Source organism: Cydia splendana, chromosome 22, assembly GCF_910591565.1.
Source record: "Cydia splendana chromosome 22, ilCydSple1.2, whole genome shotgun sequence".
Taxonomy (NCBI): domain Eukaryota; kingdom Metazoa; phylum Arthropoda; class Insecta; order Lepidoptera; family Tortricidae; genus Cydia; species Cydia splendana.
The window spans coordinates 5,069,826-5,095,078 of record NC_085981.1 but is presented as its reverse complement, the minus strand read 5'-3'; the positions used below and the strand labels follow the sequence as shown (position 1 = coordinate 5,095,078).

At 36.7% G+C, this 25,253-nt stretch overlaps 1 protein-coding gene across 2 annotated transcripts in view; it reads right to left on the bottom strand.

The window, feature by feature from the left end:
* The window catches only part of LOC134801470 (protein pangolin, isoforms A/H/I/S), a 234,364-nt gene that overhangs the window by 105,938 nt on the left and 103,173 nt on the right, over nt 1-25,253 (bottom strand). For both annotated transcript variants that reach the window (XM_063774070.1, XM_063774069.1), the window contains exon 3: nt 8,637-8,700. In XM_063774070.1, the coding sequence (XP_063630140.1) occupies nt 8,637-8,700 (64 nt within the window). The remainder of the gene's footprint in view (nt 1-8,636; nt 8,701-25,253) is intronic.

The following is a 25,253-nucleotide window of genomic DNA, read 5'->3' as shown; positions in this document are numbered from 1 at the left end:
CAGAACGAAGGCCGCAAAAATATCTGATAAGATCTTATTCGTAGAGCCATAAGAGCGTGTCACATATTTTTGCGGCCTTCGAAGAGTAACATATTATCGCAGGTGACTGTACATAACCGATATATTGTGCTCTCAAAAAAAAATCTAAAGATAGAATTAGGAGTTGTTTTCATATCGGTACCTACATACTTAGGCCCACATACACCATCCCACTAACCCGGGGTTAAGCGGTTTAACCGTCAACCCAGTGTCAAATTGTACTGGTATACATGGTAACTCCAGGTTTAACCGGTTAACCCCGGGTTAGTGGAATGGTGCAAGTGGGCCTCAAACTTTTTCAGCACATCCATTTTAGGGTGATGAAAGTATACAAAATATTAAACCATATAATTTACTATATCCCAGGCTTTATACAAACAGACGGAAACTACCTGAGCGACCCAGGTGGTCTACTCAAATGCTCTCCTTCGCACCTCAGTAATACTAGTTAAGAGTAAATGAAACAGCACGATAGTTAATGTTGAGTCACATTCGAGTTTGCGGTCGGGTGGAATTTATATTAAATTATTTCGGTAATGATCGTGTTTTTAATATAAATTGGGTGTATACAGAAAATGTCGTAAATTTGTGTTTGCGAAACTAATAGTTCCGGTTCCGTACCCAAAGGGTAAAGGGTAAAAACGGGACCCTATTACTAAGACTCCACTGTCCGTCTGTCCGTCTGTCTGTCACCAGGCTGTGTCTCATGACAGTTGAAATTTTCACAGATGATCTACATATTTCTGTTGCCGCTATAACAAATACTAAAAAGTACGGAACCCTCGGTGGGCGAGTCCGACTCGCACTTGTTTTTAGATGGCTGCTGAGAATTTAGTCTCGACATACATATTTTGGAATGAACAAATTATAATCAAATATTTTATTTTCTTTATTTATAAGGTAAGTTTAATGTTCTAATTTCTACCAACGACGATTATGACTTTTTAGGGTTTCGTAGTCAACTAGGAACCCTCATAGTTTCGCTTCGCAATGTCTGTCTGTCTGTTCGTCCGTCCGTCCGCGGCTTTCAGTGATCGTTAGTAACTAAGTATTAGAAAGCTGCAATTTGCAGCAGGTATATTATATACCTAATTATATTAATTATATCAATCACTGCACTGTACATTATGTGCACAAACAGACCAATTAAACAAAAGGATCATTAATTCTCACCATACATCATGTAACACCTACTCGCCATAGTTAATTAATTATAAACATTAACAAAGGCTAAGTTTCGACAATTAAAAAACAACCTAAACGCCAAATCTTACAAAGACACTTAGTATCTTTTCGAACGAAGAGATTCTATAAAACCTAATTTTAAAAAGGTCGTAAACGCCAAACTTTACAAAGAGACTTACGATGTTTTCGAAATAAGAATTTCTTTAAAACCTGATTCTTCATAACAATCTAAAACAAGTCGTTAAACGCCCGTCGTGAATGCATCTCCAGTTCCAATTAGAAACACGATATGGTGCTGGGACACGTCTGGGGCGGAGCGGGGAGCGGGGCGGTGAGGTAGCGGAGCGATTAGCGTAGCGGGAAATGGGTGCTCTACAAATTTATATGAGTAATAAGTAATAACTGTAGGTAGTTTTAGTTTTATATTCCTGTTTATGGCTTGTAGTAATAACTTATAATAGGCGATTCTGAATTAATATAAAGTTAATGTAGCAGTACATTTCCACTTAAAATTTATAAAGTTATTGACATTGTAGCTTGTAGCAGTACATTTCCAGACAACAGGTAAAATACGTCACAACAAGACAACGTTTAATTTGACTTTTGACTACTCAATGTGTTATGGCATTTCGTAGTCAAGAGTAAAATAAATACATTTATCATAATAAATTTTCACCATTTTAATATTGTTCTGGTATGTGATGGTCGAGTGTTATTTTATTCGTTTAGATTAATTAGGCCAATATACATTTTCGACAATAAATTAGTGTTGCACCTATATATTAATTTCATAAATAACATTGCACTAATTAAGAACACATAATTTGAATTGTTCACACTACAGTTGAAATAGTAAAAAGTACGATTAAAAGAAGTTTCAAAAGATACGCTCAATAAAAACGTTGAGTCTAACCGCTAACATCTCCTCAAAAACCCCAGCCTTAGCGTTAAGCATGAGCCGACGAAACCATTAGCGCGCTGAAGCGAGACGCAAGACAAATAAGCGCCAGATAATGAGCGCGTGCGAGCGAGACAGATTGATGAGGTTCGAGTTCCAATAATAATAGAATTGCTTATAATAAGGTAAGGTAATGGTGTCAGGTGGTAAAAGTGACAGGTTTATACATTTGGTGGGACACCTGTGACTAAAATTAGGATTATGACTAGGATAGAAGTTATTAGGATTTACACCTATTATACTACAAAGGGGTCATCCATTAATTACGTCACACGAATTTCTAGGTTTTGTCACACTTGGTCACATTTGGCAAACCCCTCCCCCCTGGTGTGACGTCACATTTCTTCAACGAAATCGGCAAATATTTATTTAAAATTTTATCGAAATATTTTTGATAAAAGAATTATTAGTAATTTTATAACCCAAAACTGATTAAGAAATAAAATTAAACGAATAAAAACGATTATCGTTTCAAAAACTTTTTATTTAACTGTATAGCGAATAAAATAATTTAAATAAATTTTCGATTACTGATGAAGTTAAAGTGACATCACAAAGTTTGTGACTCCCCCCTCCCCCTAGTCACAACATGTCACATTTTCTTGACCCCCTCCCTCCCCCTAAACGTGTGATGTAATTAATGGATGACCCCAAAGTACGGAACCCTCGGTGGGCGAGCCCAGTTTTTTTTGTAGAGCCCCAAGCGTGAACAGTTGCATTCTGATTTGGTCTTGTCAGTTATCGGCTATCGACAAATGACGTCTTATGCTTGGCACGGTGTCAATTTGTAAATGCTAGTTGTTGACGCCGTAATGGAATCGGTCATTTTCGAAATAAGTCAGATACAGTCAGAATTAAATTCAGAGACAGCCGAAGTGTGGGCAATAAGGATAGGTACCTATCATTGTTCGAATACGGCTGTTACCCGTATTGACCTTAATACAGTCTGCAGCAGAAGTTGCTAAGCGGGCCATGTGTTCATAATGATCTTGACGTAACATTATTGTTAGAGAATAAGAGCGCGTCAAGGTAATTTTGAACACCTCGCCTGCTTAGCAACTTCTGCTGCTGACTGTACACAATACGATCATATCACATGAACTCCAAAAATTTTTACACAAAATAATATAATAATTTCCGAGCATAAATCAAACTTTATATAGCGTTACTAATGCGGCCGATAAAATCGGATTAATATACGTATTATGCTCAACTGTCATATAAATATACATCTTTATGTCCTTAACAGATCGATGGAGAGATAGTGGACATTTATGCGGCTGCGGTTAAAATATTACACGGGTATGTGGACGTAAATTATATGTTATGAATTGGGCTGGTTATGATAGACATATTTTAGTGAAATTTTGACGCTGGCGTCTTTACTGAAAGCTTGTTTAGAAATATTTCTGTGACGTTTTTTATCATGAGTTCTACATTTTATTATTGCTTATATTTTCCTTGTCGATAGGTATATCACGTATAAATTGAAGCCGCCCAGAGGCCTACAGAAAGTCGCATGTTCCATTCTAATTTAAATATTTATTTTGACAATTCAAAATTGTATGTGTCTTGTCTTGACTGACAAGTTTTGGTTCGTAAAGAGATGCGATTGCCAAACTACCTATATCCTGAACTTTCAATCAACTATGTCAAAAGAAATAAAGACATTCTAGATAGAATTTTATTTAGATAATAATTAAGTGGATTGGTAAAAAAAGCCACTAAAAAGCTAAAAGTATGATTTTTAGAGGCTATTTTTACCAATCCAAAACAGTCTGAAACACAAACACTTAACGCGTCATTACCGAATGTCTAATTACGAGCAAGCATGGCGTCGCGGATTTAATTGTGGACCATAACTCACACCTCGGACGGGCCTTAAAATGGATACATACAACTTTGGCAGGGTTGCCAAAACTTGCCATTTGGTAGAGGATCCCACAGGTAGGCATCACAAACCCGGTTTCACCGAAATAGAAAAAACCGGATAAACCGGGTTTACAGCCAATTGCAAAAACCGGGTTTTCAATTTGATAAAACCGGCTTTTTCGAGTTTTTCGATTTTACAGTTTTATATATACATTACTGTGAAGAGCAAATAAAAAAAAAACAATACATTATACGCACTAATTACATAAATAAACAGCTTTTTAGTCTCCAACGTTATATCTGTTTGCCCAGTTTAGCAGATAAGCTGCTTAGGTGCTCTTTGATGTTGAGGCTTCAATCCAGGATGCTTCGGAGATATTTAGGAAGGAAGTTGTGTCGGAGAAGATTGCCACTTAACTTTACTCTCAGCTCCTTGTTGGCCAGTTTGTTACAAAGGTGAAAGCAGGACACCTCGATCCTCGGTCTTGGAAGTGCTGGGGCACAAACGCCACCGAAAGAAATAGTCATCTAAAAGATCCAGGTCCTTTTCCAGGGTATTTTGTCCCATTTCTAAGCTGTCTTTTTGTGTCACAAGGGCCAGGTCATCAGCATAAGCAAACTTCTGCGAGGTGGTGTTAGGCAGGATACGACTCAACCATCGGTATTTTCAGACCTATGACAACTAATACTAGGCAGTATTGAGAGTACCGCTCGGCGGCCACCGAGGTACCATCTATTGCTCTTGCTTTGTTGTGAAATGTGAAGACTAGGTCCGGGTTGTATAGTCACTTCTCCTCCATCGAGCTGATTTGAACGTTCCTTTGCCTTGGTTAGAAACGGCTAAAACAGTGTTGTTCCTATCTGCCCAGTCCTTGATCGCCTCCGCGTTGGCGTTAGATTTCCTATATCCCCATTAGGTATTGTGAATATGTTGTGGAAGACTTAATATTAAAGCATTGATCCTAAAAATACTTGCTTATTTTACAAATTATACGTAAAATCGAAATCACCGAAAAAACCGGAAACCCGGTTTTGCTGTTACACAAAAACCGAAAAACCGGGTTTCTAAAATACGCACGGTTTTGTGACCCCTACCCACAGGGTTCGGTCATAGGACCGTATTTGTACATATAAGGGAAAGATAAGTTATCAAAACGTTGAAATACTTCAAAGTAAAACGTTTGAAGCAATTGTGGACTACTCTCACCTGGAACTGGCTCTTAAAAGGAATTTTGTAGAATTTGGCATTTAGCACAGGATCCCACTAGGTTGTGCGATGGGACCGTTTAAGTAAAGGTAAAGTTAACGAATGTCTAATTACGTGCAAGCATGGCGTCGCGGATTTAATTGTGGACCATAACTCACACCTTGGACGGGCCTTAAACGGATACATACACCTTTGGCAGGGTTGCCAAAACTTGGTATTTGGCAGGGAGTCCCACAGGGTTCAGTCATAGGATAGTATTTGTACATATAAGGTAAAGATAAGTTATCGAAACGATGCAATACTTAAAAGTAAAACGTTTGAAGCAATTGTGGACTATAACTCTCACCTGGAACTGGCTCTTAACCCGTGGAGCGCCACAGAATCACAGTAGTATGGAGGATCCCATAGGGTTCGGTCATAGGACCGTATTTGTGTAAGTTAATAGGTTTTTAAAACGTTGAAATACTTAAAAGTACAATGGTAGAAGCAATTGTGGACTGGCTCTTATAAGGAATTTTGTAGAACCTAATGCAGGGTTTCCAAAACATGGAATTTAGCACAGGATCCCACTAGGTTGTGTGATGGGACCGTTTAAGTAAAGGTAAAGTTAACGAATATCTAATTACGTGCAAGCATGGCGTCGCCGATTTAATTGAAGATCATAACTCACACCTCGGACGGGCCATACACCTTGGAGAGGGTTGCCAAAACTTGGGATTTGGTAGAGAGTCCCACAGGGTTCTGTCATAGGACCGTATTTGTACATATAAGGTAAAGATACGTTATCAAAACGTTGAAATACTTAAAAGTAAAACGTTTGAAGCAATTGTGGAGTTGTGGACTATAATTCTTACCTGGGACGGGCTCTTAAAAGGAATTCTGTACAATTTGGCATTTTACACAGGATCCCACTAGGTAATGTGATGGGACCGTTTAAGTATAAGGTAAAGTTAACGAATGTCTAATTACGTGCAAACATGGCGTCGCGGATTTAATTGTGGACCATAACTCGCACCTCGGACGGGCCTTACACCTTGGATAGGGTTGCCAAAACTTGGCATTTGGCAGAGAGTTCCGTTATAGGACCGTATTTGTACATATAAGGTAAAGATAGGTTACCAAAACGTTGAAATACTTAAAAGTAAATCGTTTAAGCTTAATCGTCTAAGCTTAAACTTCATCTATATTTTTTTACCTAATCAAAACCAAAACAATAATTAATGTATATCTTACTGATTAAACAAATAATCAAAGCATTAACACCTCACATACCAACACAGCAAGTGAATCCAAACGTCTTAGGTACCAACCCTACGCAGCACGTTTTTTCACCCGAGTCGTGGCGAGCTGATCAGATTAGCTCCCAAACCGGTTACGTCGAAATCCCGGGGAAAAAAATAACAAAAAACAACACTAATAACAACAAATAACGAGCGCTAGTGATGGGATGTGGGTTCATCGAGTCAAAAGTTAACTGAGTTTCTTGGGGTTAGACGGTTGTATTTAAGAAAGGAAGGTTTAGGAAAATATTCGAATTCAAGCAGGAGCACTATCGGTTTTCCTGTTCTTCATGAGCAATAGAAAATTGTATGAAAATAACAAAGTGCTCCGAGGACGTCTAAATGACTCGAGGAAGTTTCTATTTCTTCCATTTTTGTTCTAAGACAAAAGACTACGGCTTCAAGATTCTAGTCTTTTAGCGTCTAATACCTGGGCTTAATTTCACACTAGAACTGCGTCAGTAGCATGGTAGGATTTTTATCGCCGGTCACTATCCCTGTCACTCTCGCACCAACATACTTGTTAGAACGTGACAGGCATGGTGACAGGCGATAAAAATGCGACCATGATGCTACAACCGCAGGACAAATTCATCGCTGTAATAATTTCATATGGAAATTTATAAATATAAAAATGTATATATATTGTTAGAATTAAATATTAACGGCGTTGTATATTTCATATTTACTTGACATAATGATTGCCATAATATAATCTGCTTATACAGTCCTTTCCATCGTCAATTAAAGTTTATTAACACTTTCAGTGCCGAACGCCCCATTTCCAATACAAAATGAACCCACCTAGCGGGTTCTTGGCAGTAAATGTTAACGTTTAATGACCACATCAAGTAATGACTTAGGAACGAAGCATAATGAATAGTTCAAATATAGGGTCTCTATTATATAGGGTTATTTATTTTTATTGTTTTACAATCAATAAAATAATAGTTCAACTATGTTATATTGTAGTACGTAAGTACGACTTTTACGTTATGATAAGTTTAAAAAGCCTAAATTTTTTTGGTTTGACATTTATTTTTAAATATGAACTATCAAAATATCATAAGGGATTTGCTAATAATAACGGCAATAAATAACCTAACACATTTTTAATATATGGTTTTTAGATTTTATGAGATTATTGCTAAATAAAAAAAAGCAATTCCGGGAGTGCCGGCAGAAGTGAAAACTCAATGACATTGTAACAGTTTTTCGATCAGGTCACGTGTTCGTCTTACGAATTTTCAATCTGTCGAATTTGACCTGTCGTGAGTTTTACATTTTTTCCCCATCACAAAAAGTGCACAGCGCCTCAGCGCCGCTTAAGAAGTTTTCACTTCAAAAACATAAATTAATGGAAGGAAATTAAAGGAACGGTTAAGTAGGTGACATATTTACACAAATACTGAAAAATTATATTAAACATCGATACAAAATATCGACAGCGCATCCCTACAGAGGCGTAGCTGGTACACGAAAATGTAAGAATAGTGACAGATGATTATAAGCCTCGGATAAAACATACATAATTCCCGGTAATGGTAGGGACGCGATAATTCCCACCTACGGAATCAATTTCACATCACTACGGGTGATGAAACAGTTAACTAGCTTTTGGTTTTTCGAGTATTCAAGAGACTAAGATCGTTTATAAAATTTAGAGGTAAGTTCTGTAGTTGTAAAATTGTCGATACTATATTAAATACCAAATATTAGAATCAACGTCTACAAAAGAACAAAATCAATTTCACGTCCCTACGGGGCAGCATTGTTATACATAGTTCGTTTTTTTTAGCATTAGAAAGAAGGTAAGCGATCTTGAAATGTCTTTTAATTGAAAAACGCTTTAAAAATCAGTAACTATTACTTATGAAAGCAGAAGAATATAAATGATCGTCTTAGATTCATAATTGTTACATATTTGCCGTGACTTATTTTTTTTGTTTACCTTATTTCTAATGCTAAAATAACGAACTATAAGAAAGAAACATTTTTAGACTATTGTGGAGGAGTGTCTTTTAAGAGTTAACGAAAAACCACCCAACTAAAGTCCAGTTTTAAGTTAAGTTCTATTTTAAAAGAAAATTCTTACCAAAAACAGGACTAAGATCCGACTTCACAGATAATTTGCCCGAGTAAGGCTCTCCTGACTTTTCCTGAAACAAAAATGATAACATTAACACAATAAGTATTACACATTTACTTAAAGTACCTACTAAATTGAAGAAGTGTTTTATGTCGACAATCGAACATCGTTAATAATTATATTAACACCTCTATACAAATCTATTTGCTTTTATTAATATTTTTCATGTTTAATTAACCTTTTAAAGCCGTTTTCTTACATGCGAACAGGCGTGGCACACTCCGAGATTTCGTCGCTTTGCAACAGGTAGCTACAAGTAAGTACATCCGTTCCACACCAATTTTGGTGGCTAGCCATAAGCCGCGCGTGGCGCTGTCGCCACCTAGCGGCCATATCTGTCCTGATCGTAACAGACGCGTTTTGTTACAGAGTGAGTCTTCTGTACCTAGTACTATTATTTATTCTGTGATGCGAATAAGGTCCGACCGAGATCTCGGCATTCTCGGCCAAAAATTGAGCCGAGATTCAGTCTTGGCTCTCGACCAAAATGGGCAGAGTTTCTCGCCGAGATCGAGACTAGGTCGGACCTTACATGCGTATGATTTACATAAAATGAATTTTAAAATGTAATAATTTTATTAGCGTAATAGAATCCAGATCAACTCGATCTCTTTCGGACAAAAATAAGACAAAATATTTACAAAAGGTCACTTAACAATAAAAATCACTTAAGTCCTTTTCGAATCGAGATGTTATAATAGCCGATAACAAATCAGGTTTCCGCTTACATTAATCCAAATGCCGAATTTCCTCTATTTGCGCCATTACTGGACCAATGGGCCGTTTGAAATCTCGACACCTTAAGTGATATTGTCGGGGGGATATTCTGACCCGACATGTCCCTCGACAATCGAAACGTGTACAGTAAACTGGCGGCCTAGCCAAGGTGACAACTGCTTGCGCTTCGCCATCGAATCGCTTTGCGTCTCTCTATCACTCTTCCATATTAGCGTGACAGTGACAGTTGCGTTTCGTTCGCCGCGGAGCGTGCGATTGGCATGTTGTCTACGGGGCCTGCACAGATAACTGACCTTCTGCATAAAAACTTGTTTGCGAAGGGGTCAGTTATCTCTGTAGTTTACTATAGGTTCGACACAATTTCATAGTTTATAAGATTTTGTACAATTATGAACCCAACTTTTAGGTATGAAGTATTGTTAGATTACTTGTCTTCTACCTTAGACAGGCGTGGCACACTCCGCGATTTCGTCGCTTTCGGTTTCGATTGTCGGTTGCCAATAAAGCGCTATTTCCATATAGCTTCAATTTGAAATCAACCTTATCGACAATCGACAAAGTGGTACCTTTTGGTTGAAAGCTTCACAAAATTGGCGCCTACATATTTTTTTAGAATTTCTATAGAAAAAAATTGTGAATAGTGGTAGTGGCTAAGCATCTGAACATGTTTTTTTTTTCATCGTCTTCAGGATATTTTATCCTTAAATAATGTCGATGGCTATCCCAACTCTGAGGATAGTGCCCCAGACAGACATAAGGACGCTCGTAATTGGATGAGTCCGAATCAGTTAGCCCCACTTGCACGTGTTTACCCCAAACAGGGGCACATCCCTATTCCGACCAGCTCGCTCCAAAACGTCGTAAGCGCCCTTGCCTTGCTCTATACATCCGCCGTTTTAAACTACGTAGCTACTTTCACCTATTTTTGGAAAAGTCGTAAATAGGGTAGTTCTATATGGTAGATAGGACGTTTCGTAACAACTTTTACCTAATTTTGGTAAAGTCGTAAGTAGTTGGAGTTTGTATGGGAGATAGGATGTATTGTAATTGGGAAGTGGTGGCGTATCAGGTTTTTAGATCGGTCATTATTGGATGGATGATTGGGTTTCCATACTTGTCGGTGTTTGAGATTCCTGGACATCATGTTTCAATTGTTTTTAGGTTTGTTTTGGAGGAGATAGGTATGAGTAATAATGTGAAGTTATAATAAGTTAGTTTGGAGGTGGGTTTGGACAGCTTAACTACTGTATCAAGCTAAAATATCAACAAAAAATTGTATATAAGTTTAAATCCTATGCGGACCAAATGAGTGGTGTTTAAAATTCTCAATTCCCATAAGACTACATTATTGTAGTCTTTAACTTGCATATATGTATTATATATTATATGTATAGAAGTATACACTAAATCTTCTGGTCCTACAACACTAACACAATATTGTGGAACCTGGATCGATTTAGGTTGGTGATGATGTCTACAAACGGTATTTTTGTACTAAGGTTACACATTAAAATCTAACTAATCCTAATATGTGACGTCCCACGGGTGAAGGTACCTTATGGCGGTTGGCGCTTACGCTATTATTAACGCCGCTCCAATACTATTGCGGTACTATGCGACGTAAGCGCCAGCCGCCATAAGGTACCTTTTCTCCGTGGAAGGTCTCATTTATTTTCTCAGTAGCACATTACAACGCGCGCGACTTTCAAACTATAAAAACTGTTCTTAATTTGATATTGGTAGCATTACTCATGTTACATCTCGCTCCCCCAATACCCAAATCACGAGAAGCACTGAGGCTAATGAAATCAAGTTCAAATTTTTAAATTTCGAACGCCGCTCGATCGGTGTTTGATAACGGATTACCACAGATTACACATGATTACAGATTGTACGTAGAGAAAGTAGACAGTATTGAAAAAAGCGTAAAAAGGTGTCTAGACACGGCGTGATTCCCACAAGTAACAAGTAAGTGTGCAACCGACCATGCGTGCATTAGGGTTGGCACTAACGGAAATAAATAATAAAAAAAGGAAAAACTCATTTATTTGTTTACTGTAGTATATTCAAGCGCCATAAACTCATATCTGTAAGGTATTCAGTATATTTATTGCATCTTCATGTTGTTTTTACAAGGTGTTACGGTATTTCATTTCTGGATCAAACATGAAGCAAGGGCATAGCACTCTTATAACTATATCTTAAATCTAATAATTTACATAATACAATTCTTGAATAAAAAAATTAACATATAACATTAAAATTTGGTGCAAATCATATTTAAAAATTAATTTTCAATATTAACTTGATTAAAAGTTTAATAAGTAAGTACAAAAATATATAAATATAAAAATCTAATTGTGAAATATGCGTCAAAATATTGGCTTACAATATTTAATAGTTCATGAAACATTAAAATTAATTAGAATTATACATTGAGATTATAGTGTTCATTAAATTAGGGATGAAAGTAAAAAACGATTCGTCAGTTTTCTGAAAAAAAAAGGTGAATAAAGAAAATGGGGAAATTAGCAAAATTGCTAATATCTACTAAAGGGGCATTCCACGAGACTGTCGCTTACATAACGCAATTCTTCTAATACTTCTGGAAATGCTGAGTAAGCGATATTGGGTCAGGTAATATTTCATGACTTGGCTAACAAATTGGCAGTATATTCTCGAGATTCACGTATTTTATTGAGGTAGCTGCCATACAAGGCAAAAGCGTTATGTAAGCGACAGTCTCGTGGAATACCCCTAAACTAGAATCACTTTCTTTTCTAGCAAAGTCCCCAAGCAAGGTGCCATGATAAGAGTAAGTGTGAAAGGAAAGCACCGTTTGATTGACCAGAACAAATGTTTGTGGAGACAAATCAACTTAGGATGGAAAAGGGATTTGTTTGTCTTGGCCAAGTTCTAAAGAAAATATAGTGGGCAAATCATTGGTAAGAGATACGAGTGAATTTTGCTGGATAAATAGCACCTAGTTGACGCTTCAATATAGTTTATATTTAAATAGATTTTTTTTAATATATTTGCCACTTTATTTGTAGTCTAAAAAACCTGTACAAGGTTTTTAAAGGGTCGGCTACGCGCATGTAACACCGCTGGAGCTGCAGGCGTCCATAAGCTACTGTGATCGCTTAACATCAGGCTTATGCTTGTTTGCCACCGACGTTGTATAAAAATGAAATATGTTTAGTGTTGTGTAGAGTTGAGAACCCTGAGTCATCGTCGCATTATGCCTGCGGCGACTTTTGGAAGGGAGCAGCAAGCGTCCATAAGCTACGGCAACCGTTTACCTTAAGGATGTACGCTTATTTGCCACCAATACTAAAACAACTTTATAAGGTATATTTCTTAGTGTTTTAAGGAGTTGGGAACCCTGAGTCACCGGCGCATTATGCCCGCGGCGACCAATTATGGTCCTTTTGGATTGTAACAATTACAGGGTACCACCAGGGGGCGCTAACGGCCTTGTTTGACGGAAGAAATGTTCGTCGAATATTTGTTTAGTTTGGGAACCACTGCACTGGTCAATTTCGTCAATGGGAGAATTTAAAAAAATTGCCATCTTTCTTTTTTTTACAATCTACATGTAATCAATTACTATACTACTAGTAGGTAATTACATAGTTAACAACGTATAGAAATAGCTGTTTCCACTGAGACAGCGATAACCCAAACTACCCAACGCAGGCGTGGCTTAATACTCCGCGATTTCGTCGCTTTGCAACAGCCTTAAGCCGCGCGTGGCGCTGACGCCACCTAGCGGTCATATCTGTCCTAATCGTAACGAGAGTGAATCTTCTGTACCTAGACTTAGACCAAAAAAAGTCTGCAGCGATTTTGATAGCCCACGCAGTGCAAGTGTTATTTTAAACGTGAATCGTCTATGAAATTATGACGTATTAATAACACTTGCACTGCGTGGGCTATCAAAATCGCTGCAGACTTTTTTTGGTCTAACTCTAGTATTACTATTATTTATGTGCCCAAAGTGACAACCCTAAACAGGGCATGTTCGGAATTTTCACAAACGGAAGCGTTGATTAAATTCTTGTTACGGACATGTCAAACGCAACATGGCGGGCTGTCAAAACACTACGTTTTGGAATTTAATCAATAATCAGCTATGGACGTATCGGGACATTTGTGTCGCGACGGACAAAAAGGGCTACTGTCGCTTACGTTATTTTGAATAATGGGCACAAAGACGTAAGCGCCAATTACTATACCTTATAAAACAAAGTCCCTCGCCGCGTATGTCTGTTTGTTCGCGATAAACTCAAAAATGATAGAGTGATTCTTGAGGAAGGTTTAGGTGTATAATTTATAAAGGGTTTGAGTAAATTGGTTGAACTACCTGTGCGAAGCCGGAGCGGGTTGCTAGTATTTTCTAAACACTAAATATATTTTCTAACATTAAGCAATTGAATGTTTTTTTATCGCACGCATCTTGCTTTTTAGGAATCATATGTCGTCATATGGGTGACAAGCAAAAGTCACTAAGTACCACCACAAGTTCATAGCCATAGTGACCCATATTAGTACTAAAAGAAGGTTGATTGTTGTTTAATTTTTTTTTAGTTATTAGTGAGTTTTGCTTGTCACCTGACGATGTAGACTCGGCAGGACAGGCTCGGCTTAGTGTCGGGGTCACAGTGAATACCTAAATGTAAACAATGTTTTTCTGACAATAAATAACTTTCTATTTTATTGTAAACACATTTGCTATAAACAATAAAGAAAAAGAAACAAACAATCAATCTGAAAACAATAAGAAGTTGGAAACAATTTCGTTATGCGTTGAAATAAAGTCACTTTAATTCAAAGTTGGCTAAGTCTTCTTAGTAACTTCTACTGGTTTCCTATTCATTACGCTCCATTGAAAAAACATTAGTACTTATCCTATTAAGGGATATGTTTCAGTTAAACTTAAATTAATGCGCTATGCTTAATTTGCAAAAAATATCAGACATAATTTAAAAAAAAAAACTTAATTACTTCGACACCATTGTTTCATAAAATAGCCTTTGGGTCTTGTGTTTTTAATTACATCAAGATATGTGTTTTCGTACAATGTTGCAATTCAAAGAAAAGCCCTAATCCCAACACAAACACAATCTAATTTCAATCTTAAACCGTATTAATAAAGTCTAAAATCGACATGTAGAAGCACGTTTTTTTTTTCTACGACATGTGATAATGATAAATACAGAACTTTAAAGGACAGTAATTGCAGAAACATTTGCGAAAGGTGGAGACAAATTCAATAGAATAACGATATACCGATTACAACGACGATGTGCCCATGTTAATTAAATTATCGATAAAAAGCGATATACGTACGTGTCGACACGATAAGAATTTAATTTATACAACCGAAGAACTTATGTTTGCTATCTTGTATCTTTGACAATGATATACTTATGCGTATGTAAAAGCAAAAAACTTTTCGTGTTATATGTTGATATCTCGTTGTTCTTTGTAAAGCGTATTTAAAAGTTGGCGCTTATGTTATACTAAAGACTAACTTCTGCCTATGACTGCATCTGCGTAGAAGTAGAACTAGTATTTCCATATATCACTTTCATACTAATTTCCACCCCATAAGGAATAATTACGGGATTAAACTATCCTAAGTCCTTTCCTGGGACTCAGAATATCCAAATCCAAATTTCATCTAAACCGTTTCAGCTGTTTATGCGTGAAAAGGTAACAGACAGACGGACAGATTTACTGTCGCATTTATGGTAAGTTTAAGTATGGATGTTAGCGTGAAAACTTACTTTACATTTTGCATCGTAAACGCCCATATATGTAGTATATTTTGCGGCACGACCAATGTCGAAATTTGAATGTTTTTTATTTACATTTCTGAATGTTCTTTAATTACACCTATTTATAAACAGCTCCTCCTTATATTCTACAGCTGTCTAGTTTGCATCTTTCCTATTGGCTGACATCAATGCTTAGTTAGACTTTTTTTACGTCTGATAATTATTAATTATGCGACAAGTGTCTTAAATAACACTAATCGATGCACACTACAAGCTACGATCATGTGTCTTTCCGCAGAAAAGGTGAACATAAAGGCGGTTGGCGCTTATGTTGCGAGGTTGCGACACTTGCGACGTAAATGCTAATTAGGCCCGTAAGGATACATGTAAAAAAATGAACCATTGAACTTGAATGAACATGTGTAATTAAGGAGTCGTCAGATGTTCTAGATTACGCAAGAAGGTAATGCGTTAGTGTGTTGATTACATTATCGGTAATACATGGTGTTGACAGGTGTTAATTTTAGGGTTTTGGACGTTATGTATGGTATTTATGGTAATGTATTACGATGGTTTGCAATGATGTAAAGTCTTGTAAAAGGATGTATGACTGGAAAACAACATTATTTAAACATTATATGTACTTTCATGACCTTGACGCTTTTTGCAGCGACTGGCGGGAACATACACCAAACCGTGATGAGTGACGGAAGAAAGGGGAGGCCTTTGCCCAGCAGTGGGACACAAAATAGGCTATTAAAGAAAAACTTTATAGACGTTTCTTTTTTATCCTACAAAAATTAAAACCGTATTAAATTGAAATCCAAGATTAGCGACAGGTATTAGTTGAGCTTTAGTCAGTCAACAATGGTCATAATTATTCATCGTTTCCTAAATAAATCCATACCAAACTATCGGATGTATTCTATTTCCATGTTACTGAGACCATAGTGAATAAATAAAACTGAAGCATTGATACATTTTTAATAGATATATGTTAATATCATGAATAACTACGTACGAAAAAGGCAATGGTTACTACATACAGTTACATTTCATATTGATATGGCAAAGAATTTTAATAAAAATGTATTTTGCATGCAACGATACGCTTCAAAAGATACGTCTGAATAAAGATTAGTACACATAGAGTGTATAACACGGGCTTGTTTGAAGATTATATTAGTACCTATTTATGTTTATAATATGCATCCCAATTTTTTATAGAAATCTTAGAAATTGATCATAAATACATATACGTAACGTGATGTTTTACACCTTGTAATTCGATAGTAAACATATAAACTCCCCAAATAAATAAAATTCACTTATTTCAGACTTCTTCATAATGATGCATACATTATAAGTTGTCAATAATATTACACAATTGACAATATGACAACATATGCGACGAAAAGCAAAACATAAGTAGACGAATTGTTCTAAAACAGTTATATATGTATGTATTATGATTAGTATGAAAGTCCAGATTCGTAACACGTAAAACATTTTTCTTACAAAAAAAGTAATTAAACAAAACAAACACGTTATCGACAATGCCATTAGTAGTATAAAACATCTTTGTCACATACGCACCTGCCATGACAACTGTCACTTGTGCACTCACCTTAGCAATAATTGTTCAAAAATATCCCGTCCTATAAGCCCACAATATTTCACTACCTTTAATATAATTGATAGCCAATACCATTGCCTTAAGGACCTTAATTACCCTTATCTTGGCATCTGACAATCCAACATGGCTACCAATCAATCGATTATATCCCTAATTACAAAAACGCAAGAGCGATGTTCGAGATATGTCCAGTAGAATGACATATGAAACTTGAATGTGTTTTTGTACGTTTTTATTGCTACTGATACTTATTTTACTCGTACTTTTCTGTATGTTGTATTGACTTGTGAAAGAGCCCTGGCGGCGTATTCCGATTGTGATATGGATATGATCTGTCAGTGTCAAAAGTGACGTTTTTGGTTGAAGAAATATCAGTCTAGATCAAATCTATAACCTGTTATTACAATCAGAATATGTCTAGAGGCCTATATGCAGAATACTCTTTTTTAATTTTATTTCTTATAAAAGGGACAACCGTACATTTGGCGCTTACGTTCTTAGAAACGATGCTCCAATATATTTGAGACGAATATACAGAGAGTCAAACTAAGTTAAACACTTAATACCTACGCAAGTTTCAAGAATATCATTCGTTACCATATTGACGTTAATGATGTTAAAATACCATGTAATAAATCTATAGGTGTAAAAAAATCTCCAATAGTCAAAATGCTACATGATAATCACCTTGTTCTTCTAAGCATTATGACCTATTTTCCAAAGTATAAGGCCCAACTAATAATATCTAATCACTAAGTGTAAATGTGTGTTCATCACTTCACCATAAATGTGACATTAAAGGTACCTAACTTATGGAGGTTGGCGCTTAAACTATTATTAACGTACCTAGCTCCGATACTATTGCGGTGCTACACGACGTAAGCGCCGACCGCCGTAAGGTACCTTTATCCGTGGTTTGTCACAAATAGACCTTATCTCTTTGCAATAGGGTATACATATTGTCAGTTAACTGTGTGGATGGTGTACGCGTTGATTTACTGTATATTGAAATTGAACACCTTATGTGTGTAGCTTCCGATGTCTCACACATTTTTTAATAAATTGTATAAAATATGATCCGTTTTGACCTGTAATTTAACAAATGACCCCTGTTGACCTGTGATTTAATTTTTACACACACACATTTTTTCCATTACCATTGCAAACCTGACTGTTAATATAAATATAAATTTTACCTGATGACTTCTTCACACGTTTGTGAGAAAGAGGGTTTTGACAGACTGACAGGCGAACAATGAGTTGCTTTTTTGCTGTCAGAATTTTAAATAAACGCCTGTGATACGTCAGAGACCGAGGTCAAAAACTGTCCCGTTTTGACAATTTTTTGTAAGGACATATGTAGTTCAAGTGTGCAATCTTTTAGCAGTGTAGTAGTTTTGTCTGTACAGATTAATACATATTTACTCGTAATTAATGTGTACAGACAGATATAACTACTCCACTGCCACAGTGTGCAACCACATTTGTACAGTCAGGTGTAAAAATATGGGTGCACTCATCATACTCAAAAATATGTCCCATAGTTCTTAATTCGCGTTCAAAAGTGCTATGGGACATATTTTTGAGTATGATGTGTGCACCCATATTTTTACACTTGACTGTAGTACTCTATGAACGATTAGGAAGAGGAGTAGGGCAAACTAATACATTAACGCCAATGTGGTGGCGCCTTATTTGTTACTTGAACTGTACGAGATAAAGCCTCGTGTAAACATGGCGTTTAGCCCAATTTTGACAACAGGAACGGGCGTGATTTGTATGTCTTCCTGATAAGTGATAAGATAACGTATCTTGTTGACATCGATCCGTTTTATTGAGGATTATTACAAGTTGACGGATTTTTACAAGGGTTTATAGAATTGGCATGGGGTATGGTAAACTTATCTTCATTCGGTTTATTTGACTTGGGTTTTCGACTTTTCGCAGATTTAGTTTTGCAGGTTTCTTCACTGTGGCTTCCTCGGAGGTGGCTTCCTTCACAGAAAAGATAGCAAAAAAGGTCAAGATCAAGATGCAAATTGAACGGGTACCTAAAATTCTAAATCTTTTAGACTATACCATTTAGGCATTTAGATGCTTATGAATGTCCAAAGTGTCCAAACAAAACCAGAATCGAATAGTAGCACCAAAATAATACATATTTTTATTTCATTTCGGAGTTCTAATAACTACGTTCGACGAGTTAAGGTACCTTATGGTGGCGGTTGGCGCTTACGCTATTGTTAACGGCGCTCCAACCGCCATAAGGTACCTCTACCCGTGGAACGTCACAATTATAATTATAAAACCACAAAAAGCCTACAATTCCGTATAAAATGCATCACGACACGATACGCTATCTGCGGTGTCAAATCGAAAGCATATCACACAAATATCATTATCTGCTGCATCGATCATTCCTGTCCAGGGATTTAGATACGCCTGTTAAGTGGCTATTACGGGCCATGTTACATGAACATTTGCGTAGGTACAGTCGCTATCGATATAATGCGGTCAAGGTGCTCACAAATAACTGAACACGCCTCTATTATGGGCCGGGACACTATCATGAATAACGACATTAAGAAGGAATGACATTTTTAGTGATTGTAGGGAGTGTAGGGATTGGCATGAAGGAATGACGGCAAGTAATGAAGTTAATTTAAATATCTTCTTTCAGTATTGTAGTTATGTCAATGTATTGACATTACTACTGACGGTGAATTGATTAGAATGATGGAATCAGAAATAACAGAAAGAATGACGGAAGATAATGAAGTAAAAATAATATATTTATTTTTATTAACAATACTTGTTTTGTAAAACTGGTTTTTATGAATAAGACACAGTTGTATCAGCCAATGGATATCTAGTTCTTCGTCCATCTTAAAATCACATCATAAATCCCCAATTCATTCCCAAGACATAAACAACTAGAAGTAATAACCATTTAAAATGGTGATAAGTTTGCTTAATAATTTAACAAAGACTTTCCTTGGCAACTTGGTTTTTTAAGTAAAACTTGTTTTATGAATAAGACACAGGCACAGTTCTATCAGCCAATGGAAATCTAGTTCTTCGTCCATCCTAACATCATAAATCGTCAATTTTTTCCCAAGACAATAAATAACACTAAGTAATAACCATTTAAAATGGTGATAACTAACTAACTAACTTGGTCATATATCGGACAGTTTACACGATCATAGAATAAATTATACGATATTCTGAGGCTATAAAAAACTGCGTGGGAGACGTACTCCCAAAATACATGAGTAACACTTTATTATACGTAGTAATGTATGTGTTTCATACAATTACGTGTTTTAGGGTTCCTTATATAATCCTTGCATTAAGCATGACCTAGAAAGGCAGATTATCTTGGGCCAAATAAAGGCAAGCGAGCGCGAGGAAAAGCACCCACGAGATGGTCTGATGTTGTGAAGAGGGTGGTTAGCGGCAACATGCAGTGCGTGACCCATATGGCCTATGATCGCACACTGTGGAGACGGAGCATACATGGTCGCGATCCTCAGCAATAAGGGACTAAGGAAGAAGAAGATATAATTCTTGGGACTAGATTGCAAAAGGGCTGGAAAGGTCCCTGGGCTGCTTTTGGGATGCAAATGGCACCGCTTGTTGTGTAATTTCTGTTTGATCCTTTTTCTAGCAACAGTAAAGTAATTACCAAATTTGGTAGAAAGAGCAAAAGCGAGCCTATATAAAAGGCAACTCCATGTGTCCTTTCCCGGGCCTCAGACTATCTCTAAGTATACTAAGTTACATCTAAATTGGTTCAGCGTTTTAAGCGTAAAGAGGTCCCTAATAGACAGACAGACAAACTTTCGCATTTACAATATTAGTAAGGAATTAGGGATGGATGGACAAACAGTTCCATTGGAACTCCTGAATGTATTACCTACCGTAAAAAAAGAGTATTTCTTACTCGTAAATATTGGCTTATCAAATAAGCAAGTATGAAAAATGACTATCGTACAAATACGGATAGGCGCGTAACTTTACTTCCAATAAAATCATGTTTTACCTACAATAGAGTCTCATTTAAAAGTAATAAAGATTCTACTTGAACAATAGGATGTAATTTAGAGAGGATAATGGTTTAGATTTACCCTTTACGTATTACATTATAGTTAGTCACGATATCACAGATTAAATTAAGCTTCAATCAGAATTTCCGGTAAAAAACCAGACTAAATTAGAACGCCCCGAACTTCTAACAAGGTTTTTAACTTCCATTCCACGTGGTTCCGTAGGCGCCATAAATACAGGCTCTTCTGTACTATTCACCAGCACATTAACAAAAACAAAATTAATTTGACCCCCAACCACAAAATAGTTATTACAAATATAGAGGTCAAATTATATTAGACAAGAAACAGACAAAATAAGCTGTGAATGTAGCAGCGTCCGCGCAGGTACGCCCGCCAAACGAGATCGTTCCTTTTTTGAAAAATAAAAAATGACCTCAATTTAAATTCAACCGTAACATGGAAACTTAAGGTTGTAAATCGCTTGAGCGTGACTGGAATTCATTACCATAATTCACTTTAGGCTTTCTCACTTCTGAAATAAAGCTCCTTTTTCGTATCGTACGCTCGCAGCTCCCGTAATTTCTCCACTCTATTTTCGACTCTAAATCTCGAAAGTTAAGGTTGTTTTTCATTTGGATTTTTTTGTGTTTTTTTCCCGTGTGTAGTTTTTAGGTGTTTTTTTGTTGACAGCGCCCGCGCCGGTCCGGTGGGTGTTTTGCGGGGTCACCGCGTATAATAACTGTAAATTATGGTCGTCTCTTATTGAAATCCTTACGGACGTGTCCTATGGACGAACATAAACATGTTCGGTCGTTTGGGCTGGTTAAGGTGCCTTTTGAGTTTCAAGTAGGTATTCAGTTGTCCCGAAAAGGGTGATATAAATACAGAAGTAAGACCTTTTCTTCTTTAGATTTAGAGGTTTTCAGTTCACCACAATCATGTTCAACGGAGCCACGCCGTTTTGTCGCCTAAATAGTGTTTAGTTTTTAAGTTTATAAAAATGCATAGGCATACATGTTAGTCTGTAAGGGGTCATTCCATAATAAACGCTACCAAGGGTTCAAAAATGAAAATTAGTTTAAGAAGTCAACACTAACCTATTTCCATAGAAAACATACCAAACCTTCATGTCAGAAAAAAAAACCGAAAAAAAATCAATTTTTACATGTTTTTCATGTACTTGATCGCAACGTTTAAATGATAGGCGTAAAACTAATTTTATACAGCGATATTGGCAAGACTAATTAAAAAGAAAGTAACTGTAAACTGTTACAAATTTCCCGCAGTTATTTCAGGTAAAATATCGTAATTTTATAATTTGTCTTTAAAAATATTAAAAAGCATGGATTAATCGGTTTTTAGAAGAGTATTCTAGACTGTGGTCTCAAAGTAACACCCGAAACGAAAAAGAGATAAAAGTATGTGTAACTTTTCCCGTAATTAACTATAGCCAAACATGTTTTGCCAAAGAAAGGCTATGATGTGAACCTATGCAAATGTGTAATAGTTGTTGTTTTAGCGTCTGCTTTAGTCGTATGTTTTAAAGTTTGAAGTTGTGTAACACCCGAAACGTGTTGTACGTCCGCCTGTCAGTCCCCGGCTTTTCTCCGTGATGGTTAGTGCTAGAAAGCTGCAATTTGGCATGGATACATAAATCAATCATGGCGACAAAGTAGTAACACAAAAACTAAAAAAAAAAATTTTTTTTAGGTTTGCTCCTGTACAAAATATTTTTAATTTTTTTGCGACTTTAATCCTGTGATGTGGGGTGTCATTGGATAGATCTTTCAAAATGAATAGGTGTCACCATCAACCATTTTTTGATTAAGTGAATATTTTCGGTAATATTCGCATCGAAAGAAAAATAATTATGATATCTTCGAGAAACAGTTTTTATTGTTAAGATTAATGTATTTTATAATAATTCAGCATTTATTACTTATGTTTTTAATCGAATTTATTAAAAAGACAATAATCTCAATAAAATGAGCCATAATTTCGTATAAATCTGTCTTAATTTCGTACTCGTAACACCCGAAACGAACCACGAGTAACACCCGAAACAGGTAATTTATTTTATTAAAATAAATTGAAAAGTGATACTAAGTGTTACTTCAGTGTTTCAGTAGACTATACTAACTATTATTACTTGACATAAATAAAACTGGAGGTTACTTGACAAAATTCGCTAAATTATGCATTTTGGTACTGATGGTCAGAAGGTATAGGCCAATTCCCGTAACGCCCGAAACAGCTACTTTTTAGTGATTCTCTCGTTATTGCTCTTATACTTTAATTATGTGTGTACAGGAAAAGAAAATATTATCAAAGTAGTAGATGAATCAATAGTTATAACCTCCTAGTTCCTGTTACAATATCGAATAAAACCTTATTTTAAGAGTTCAAGTGTAACACCCGAAACGGTGGAATGACCCTAAGGTATTTGTAATATGGGTATTTGTAGTATTTGTTGCCCGATTTAAAATGTTAAATAAATAAATATTGAGGCCAGAATATAGAAGAATTATATTATAGGTACCATAAGTAAGGTGCAAGTCAAGGTGGTCTGTATTTGTGATATTTTGTTACTTACATTAAAATTATTGCCGTCCAACATAGGAAGGTTGCCAATGCAACTACATATTTAAAAGCAAGTGCCAGATAGATGTATTTACAGGGTGGAATGGTGAGGACTGAGGAGTCTACGTCATCATCATTCACTTGCCTCACAGACCAACCCCTTTACGGCTCGGCCGCAACATTGAGCAACTTGCGACGGCGGTAGCGATAACCATAGGTTGGAGCGAGACACAGCGATCGGACCTTTCGTTCCCACCTATAGTTGTCGCTGCCGCCCGCCGTCGCAAGTCGCTCAATGTCGTGACTGAGCCGTTAGGCGGTTTTCTGTGGCTTGCCCTTTTCCCATCACTTGGGGTCGGCGTGTCTTTTTCCTCCATAACCTCTCTGTCGTTCATTTCTCACACAGTACATCCACCTTTTCTTTGGTTTTCCTGGTTAAGTCTAGAAGGATAACGTACTGTAACTGTTCAACGGTGGAGGTGGAGTGGGCTGGTTCCGTATGGGCGAAAAAGTCAAACCGTTTACACGTAGTTTAGGTGAAAATGTGAAGCGATCTCGTTCACATGGTAACAGAATTCAAGAATAGAACTGAGCATAGAGAAATGTAAAAGGAATTACTTAATAGATATTCGTTCTGTTGGACTTGCCAACACTTTACTATCTTAAAATGATCAAGCCGGTGTATTTGCGTATTATATTCTCATGAAATTTATTTTGGCATTAAAACATGCAAAATGAAAATGGTTGCATTTTGCATAATGGATGTTTCCTAGGTAAACTGTCATTTATTGAGCCTTAAGGGGCCCACTGATTAACACTCCGCCGGACGGTATCGGTTGTTCGGAACTGTCAAAATTTTGTTCTAACTGACAGGCCGATACCGTCCGGCGGACTGTTAATCAGTGGGCCCCTTTAACAGCACAAACCAAATCACATCAGAATCAAACACTAGCAATCAGGCTTAACCATGCCTAACGAGGACTATACATTTACCCATTAAATCCAGTCTGACATGACCCTTAGCTCATATTAACAACACTGACCTATAATAGACCATATCTCCTCGCAAAAAGGTTCAGGCATAGGCAGTTAATTGTGTCAATCGTTGTAGGTAATCGGACATGAATACTGGATCTATCGCGAATAACAAACATCGTCCAGTATAACTTGACCCGTGCGTTCATTACTACAGTACCCAATCATAGGTCAAAATACATTGGTCCTTATCAAACCAGCTTTGAAAACCATATTAGGAGAGCGAGGCCAGAATAACTTGACCGGTACGTTTTTAAATACAATAGCGAATCATAGCTCAGAATACATTGGTCCTTTTCAAACCAGCTTTGAAAAGCGTAGGATAGAGCGAGATAGATATACGTCTGTCGGTTTTGCTAATCACGGGTGGGTTCTAATTGCCGCGAAACTAACGATGTGTTAATACCTACTCGTAGGGATGTGCTAATAAACTAAGGCTAGGGTTGCCAGTCAGCCAGTGTATGGTTACGCATAGTTTGGTATCGTTTTTCGTTTCACCTGTTTTAAATATGATACGGGGTTTAGCTCTAAGCGTTTAGAATTTCATGTTACATGGCGTTTAGGACTCGTATAAATTATTGAGCCAGTTTGGCATCGACGTGGTTTAAAAATAGCTTTTGGTAGGAAAAAGTACACTCATATGTCGTCTATATGTCGGCGGCCGTTCGTAAGATCAGGCAGATCGTAATGTTCGATAGTCACATATTAAACCAATTTATAGGTAGGATAGGTTCGTTAG